Here is a 7,070-nt window from a genome sequence, read left to right as displayed (position 1 = left end):
GGTCATCCAGGATCACACCCAGAGACCTCGCAGTCCAAGTTGGTGTCACCACGGTGTTGTCAATGGTGATGGCCAGGTCTCGGTGTGGGCAACCTTTCTCCGGGAGGAACATCAGCTCTGTCTTGTCCAGATTGAGCTTCAGGTGGTGTGTCGCCATCCACTCTGAGATGTCAGTCAAGCACACAGCAATGCTTGTCTCTGCTTGTGTGTCAGAGGGAGGGAAGGACAAGATCAGCTGGGTTTCATTGGCATAACAATGGTAAGAGAAGTCATGCGAGCGAATAACAGAACCCAGGGATATCGTGTACAGGGAGAAAAGGAGAGGACCCAAAACCGAACCCAGTCTTGTGAGGCTCCGACGCAGATCCCCTCCATGTCAGTTGGTAGGAGCGACCAGTCAGGTAGGATGCAAACATCGAGAGTGCAGAGCCTGTGACACCCAGCCCCTCGAGGGTAAAGAGGAGGATCTGGTGGTTCACTGTGTCGAACGCAGCTGACAGGTTCAGGAGTATCAGGCAGAGGTGGAAAACTCCGCTTCAGAAAATAGAAGTACTAACCATGTATTTGCTCCACCCATGCACTAAACCAGCTGATTGTAATTAGCACAACACTTCAGCCAGGTAGAACTAATTAGTGAAATCAGCTGGTTTAGTCCATGGGTGGAGCAAATGCATGGTTAGTACTTCTACTTTCTGAAGCCGGGTTTTCCACCTCTGGTATCAGGACAGAGGAGAGAGAGTTTGAATGAGGAGAGAACAGTCCTCAGAGGAGAGAGAATTCCCTAGATCTTAATCCGATCAAGCTTCTGCAAGATGTGCTGGAAAAACAAGTCTGATCCACGGAGGCCCCACCTTGCAACTTAAAGGATCTGCTGCTAATGTATTGGTGCCAGATACCAAAGGACACCCTCGGAGGTCTTGTGTAGTCCCGTGCCTCGACGAGTCAGAGCTGTTTCGGTGGGACAAGGGGGACCTACATAATATTTGAAGGGTGGTTTAATGTTTTGGGTGATCAGTGTGTGTGTATGTGTATATATATCGTGAGGAAACCCCACTTAGATAATGTTGTTGAAGTATTTCTTAAACAGGATGTGAGTGATTAGTGACCAGTTTGTTTCAGACAGACAAGCTTGATGTTGACTTACCCTCTATTCCTCAGATAATATCTGATAGTGACAGTGATGAGGAGCTCGTCCCGGTGAAGCCACCACCCAAACATCATCGCATTATTGACCCTTCAGCCATTGCCTCAGTACCAATCTACTCCAGCAAGGTAAAAAAAAATACACCTTTAAGTCAGATGATGCTACTTAGTCTAATTTGGGTAAAATGCTTGCTTTCCTAAAGCATAATTTGGTAAGTAGATAACAGCAGGCTTTGCTAAATCTACTACTACTACTTTCAGCTGCTCCTGTTAGGGGTCGCCACAGCTGATCATCCCTTTCCATTTCTTCCTGTCCTCTGCATCTTCCTCTGTCACACTAGCCACCTGCATGTCCTCCTTCACCACATCCATAAAGCTCCTCTTTGGCCTTCCTCTTTTCCTCTTCCCTGGCAGCTCCATATTCAGCATCCTTCTCCCAATATACTCAGAATCTCTCCTCCACACATATCCAAGCCATCTCAATCTTGCCTCACTTGCTTTGTCTACAAACCGTTCAACCTGAGTTGTCTCTCTAATATAATCGTTCCTAATCCTGTCCTCCTTCATCACTCCCAATGAAAATCTTAGCATTTTCAACTCTGCCACCTCCAGCTCTGCCTCCTGGCTTTTTGTCAGTGCTACTGTCTCCAAACCATATAATATCGCTGGTCTCACAGCCATCTTGTAATCCTTCCCTTTAACTCTTGCTGGTACCCTTCTGTCACTAATCACTCCTGACACTCTTCTCCACCCACTCCACCCTTCTCTGCACTCTCTTCTTCACCTCTCTTCTGCGCTCCCCGTTATTTTGGACAGTTGACCCCAGGTATTTAAACTCATACAACTTCGTCACCTCTACTCCTTGCATCCTCACCATTCCACTGTCCTCCCTCTCATTCACGCATAGGTATTCCATCTTGCTTCTACTGACTTTCATTCCTCTTCTCTCCAATGCATACCTCCACCTGTCCAGGCTCTCCTCAACCGGCACCCTACTCTCGCTACAGATCATAATGTCATCCACAAACATTATAGTCCACGGAGACTCCTGCCTGAGCTCATCCATCAACCTGTCCATCACCATTGCAAACAGAAAAGGCTCCGAGCCGATCCTTGATGTAATCCCACCTCCACCTTGAACCCATCTGTCATTCCATCCGCACACCTCACCATTGTCACACTTCCCTCATACATATCCTGCACCACTCCTACATACTTCTCTGCAACTCCGACTTCCTCATACAATACCACACCTCCTCTCTCGGCACCCTGCCATATGCTTTCTCTAAATCCACAAAGATACAATGTAACTCCTTCTGGCCTTCTCTATACTTCTCAATCAACATTCTCAAAACAAATATCACATCTGTGGTGCTCTTTCGTGGCATGGAACCATACTGCTGCTCGCTAATCATCACCACTCCTCTTAACCTAGCTTCTATTACTCTTTCCCATGTAATTGTGCTGTGGCTGATCAACTTTATACCTGTGTAGTTGTTACAGTTCTGCACATAACCCTTGTTCTCTAAAATCGGTACCGGTATATTTCTTCTCTACTCCTCAGGCATCCTCTCACTTTCCAAGATCGTTGTTAAATAATCTAGTTAAAAACTCCACTGCCATCTCTTTTTCTTTCTCTCTCTCTCTCTCTCTCTCTCTCTCTCTCTCTCTCTCTCTCTCTCTCTCTCTCTATATATATATATATATACACATAGTATTTATGTATGGGCAGCATGATGGTGCAGTGGTTAGCACGGTCGCCTCACAGCAAGAAAGTCCTCCTGGGTTCGAGCTCCGGGGTAGTCCAACCTTGGGGGTCGTCTTTTGGGTAGAGTTTGCATGTTCTCCCCATGTCTGCGTGGGTTTCCTCCGGGTGCTCTGGTTTCCTCCCACAGTCCAAAGACATGTTGGTCAGGTGAATCGGCTGTACTAGATTATTCCTAGGTGTGAATGTGTGTGTGTGTGTGTGTGTGTGTGTGTGTGTGTGTGTGTGTGTGTGTGTGTGTGTGTGTGTGTGTGTGTGTGTGTGTGTGTGTGTGTGTTGGCCCTGTGATGGGTGATGGCCTGGCGGCCTGTCCAGGGTGTCTCCACCGCCTGCTGCCCAATGACTGCTGGGATAGGCTCCAGCATCCCCGCAACGATAAGCGGTTTGGATAATGAATGGCTATATATCATGAAATACTCATTAAATAGGCCTGTTAATTGACATGGCTATTAATTGGAGATTTTGTGACATGTGTAACCCTTCTTTTCTGCGTTGATAGTGTCCCCCAGTTCTTCTGGCGTGTCGCTAATAAGTTGGCTACAATTTTTCTTTGTGTATTTTATTCAAACATCTTTAACTTATACCAACATGGCAAGACAGTATAGAGCATCCAACTTCACTCCTTTGGAGTTCAAAACCTTCACCGCACTTCTCCCACTCTACCACCGCACAACTTACTTTGCCTCTGTGACTCTCATAACTGTCACTCCAAACAATTGCAAGTAGGAACTAATATTCACTTGTAGGCAAGGGGACATGAAATAACAACTTAAATAGTACACATCCATCCATTTACCCATTATCCAAGCAGCTTATCCCAATCGGGGTCGCGGGAAGCTGGAGCCTATCCCAGCAGTCATTGGGCGGCAGGCGGGGAGACACCCTGTACAGGCCACCAGTCCGTCACAGGGCCGACACACACAGAAACAGAATCACCTTCAACAGTTCACATACTAGCCTACCAAACAGATAAAGCACCTGAAATAATCTATTTGCTCAAATGTAGAATTTCCCCTCAGGGATGAATAAAGTATTCTGAGTCTGATTCTGATCCTAAAAATTATATCTCTGAAGACTTCTTACACATCCATCCATTCATCCATTATCTGAACTGCTTATCCTGCTTAGACTTGGACTGCTTTTTTTTCTTCTTTTTTTTGTCATTGCCTTATATGCATGTCTCATAAATTCTAGGGAATGAAATTACATTTCACAAGGACCTCAGTGCCACATAAACAAAACACAATAAATATTAAAAACAAAAAGTGCATTAAAAACAAAAATTACTTCACAGACATAAACATCAGAAGCACACCTGACACGGACAGTGAGTAAGATGGTAAATAAGTCATTTTATGGAGGTCTAAGTGTTCAGGCTGTTGAGGAACCTCACAGCCTGAGGAATGAAACTGTTGCATAGTCTGGTGGAGGCAGCACAGATGCTGCGGTTCCTCCTGCCAGAGGGTAGGAGGGTGAAGTAGATGTGGGAAGGGTGGGTGGGGTCCTTCACAATGCTAAGAGCCTTTCGGGTGCACCATGCGTGAAAGATGGCCTGGATGGATAGGAGAGCAGTTCCTATGATCTTTCCAGCTGTCTTCACTATCCGCTGTAGGGATTTGCGGTCGGAGGCCTTGCAGTTCCCATGCCAGACAGAGATACAGCTGGTCAGAATGCTCTCTATGGTGCCTATGTAGAATGTAATGAGGGTGGGTGGGGGGAGACTGACCTTCTTCAGACACCACAGGAAGTGAAGACGCTGCTGGGCCTTCTTGGAGAGTGCAGTGACATGTGAGGACCAGGAGAGGTCGTCTGTGATGTGAACTCACAGGAACTTAACACTGCTGACTCTCTCCACGTCCATACCATTGATGGTCAGAGGGGTATGGTGGACGCTGGTCTCAGGGTGGCGGGGATGCTGAAGCCTATCCCAACAGTCTTTACTTCTGCCCATTTCTCCTGCATCCAACACGTTGACTACGAGAAGTGATTGTTCGCTTACAATCTAATCTACCCAGACCTTGACATTGATTTTGACTTGTTTGGAGATGATCAACGTTATTCGGTTCACCTGTGAGCGGTCATAATATTTTGGTGTGTGTGTGTGTGCGTGTGTGCGTGCGTGCATGCGTGCGTGCGTGTGTGCAGACCAGCCAAAACATTAAAAGCACTGAGCGGTAAGTGAATAACATTGATTACCTTGACACAATGGCACCTGTCAAGGGGTGGGATATATTAGATTGCAAGTGAACAGTCAGTTCTTGGAGTTGATGTGTTTGAAGCAGGAAAAATGGGAAAAGGTAAGGAGCTGAGCAACTTTGACAAAAGCCAAATTGTGATGGCTAGACGACTGGGTCAGTGCATCTCCAAAAAGTTGGTCGGTCTTGTAGGGTGTTCCCGGTATGCAGTGGTCAGTACCTACCAAAACATCCAAGAAAGGACAACCGATGAACCAGCGACAGGGACATGGGCGCCCAAAGCTCATTGATGCGTGTGGGGAGCAAAGGCTAGCCCATCTGGTCCAGTTCCACAGTAGAGCTAATGTAGCTCAAATTGCTGAAAAAGTTAATGCCATCTATGATGGGCAGATTTCAGAACACACAATGCATTGCTGCTTGTGTAGCCACAAATAGGTCAGAGTGCTCATGATGACCCCTTATGACAATGGTATTCCCTGATGGCAGTGGCCTCTTTCAGCAGGATAATGTGCCCTGCCACACTCCAAAAATTGTTCAGGAATAGTTCCGGGAACATGACACAGAGTTCAAGGTTTTTCCTTGGCTTCCAAATTCCCCAGATCTTAATCCGATCAAGCATCTGTGGGATGTGCTGGAAAAATAAGTCAAGCAATCAATCAATCAACTTTATTTCACACAAATATGAAAAAAATACAATTTATACATATACAATACACAACGTTATGTGAAAAGGGACACCCTAAGGAAGCTCAGCAGAGCTTATGGATAGGGCCCATACTTTAAGCAAAGTAATTTACATAAAGAGTAACAGACATAAAAGGAAAGAAAAATAAAAGAAATAAAACCTACAAAAAGAAAAAAATAAATCTAAAGTCCTAGCCCTATAATTAGCAAGTTTCTAGTATATCAGTCAGCAGTATATTTCTCAAGTTATGTTTTAATTTCTTTTTAAAGACATGTGTGGATGATGGCATTTTCAAATCAACACTTAACTCATTCCACACCTGTGGGCCTTTACATGCCACACCAAGGCTCGTGCGTCTAAGCCTGCGCCACTTGCCTGCTATAAGGTTCTTATTCCTGGTGCTAAATGCATGCAAAGGGAGGCAAATTTAAATGAGGTCACACAGTCTGTCATTGATCCCATAGATAACATGGTACATCAAACAAGCATTATTAAAAACATTAGATTCAGCAAGCCTTAAAAGACCATAATTGTGGAAAAGAGGGTCCGTGGGAGCACAGACCCCAGACCCACGGTATGGCACATATAACTTTCTTTTGCAAAAGCTGTAGTTTTTTTTAGATGACTGGGAAAAGTATTGCACCAAATAACATTGCAGTAATTGATATGGGGCTCAAACAAAGACTTGTACAAAGTAAGAAGTGCTGCGCGTGGGAGAAAATGTCTTATCTTAAAAAACAGACCAACATATTAAGATAATCTTTTTGTTAAAGCATCAATATGGCCCTTAAAAGTTAAGGATTCATCACTACGGACTCCTAGGAATTTTGTGGACTTGACTCTTTCAATATCCTGACCATTAATTTTGAGACAAACATGCTCATTATTATTTTGATTTCTGTCGGGACGAAACACAATGTAGTTTGTCTTGCTGATATTTAGGGATTATTTATTACATCTGAACCAAGTGTCCACCTTCACCAGCTCATCGTTTAGAATTTTTTGAAGATCATTTAGACTCATAAATGACAGGAACAAATTTGTATCATCAGCAAACTATATATATATATATATATATATATATATATATATATATATATATATATATATATATATATATATATATATATATATACAGGATAAAGAGGAGTGGCCCTAAAGTGGAACCCTGGGGGACCCCATACTTGATGGATTTACATAAAGACCTGTGGCCATTTATAAGTACATATTGCTTTTCCCCATAGATATAGCTTGTAAACCAGTCAAGCGCTATACCTCTGAC

At 44.3% G+C, this 7,070-nt stretch overlaps 1 protein-coding gene across 2 annotated transcripts in view; it reads left to right on the top strand.

The window, feature by feature from the left end:
- The window catches only part of nfatc2ip (nuclear factor of activated T cells 2 interacting protein), a 63,577-nt gene that overhangs the window by 3,446 nt on the left and 53,061 nt on the right, over positions 1–7,070 (top strand). For both annotated transcript variants that reach the window (XM_056288324.1, XM_056288323.1), the window contains exon 2: positions 1,159–1,272. In XM_056288324.1, coding sequence (XP_056144299.1) covers positions 1,159–1,272 — 114 coding nt within the window. The remainder of the gene's footprint in view (positions 1–1,158; positions 1,273–7,070) is intronic.

Source organism: Lampris incognitus, chromosome 10 (genome assembly GCF_029633865.1).
Source record: "Lampris incognitus isolate fLamInc1 chromosome 10, fLamInc1.hap2, whole genome shotgun sequence".
In the NCBI taxonomy this organism is placed as follows: Eukaryota; Metazoa; Chordata; class Actinopteri; order Lampriformes; family Lampridae; genus Lampris; species Lampris incognitus.
Note: the sequence above shows the minus strand (reverse complement) of the source record. Positions and strands in the feature narration are given on the sequence as shown.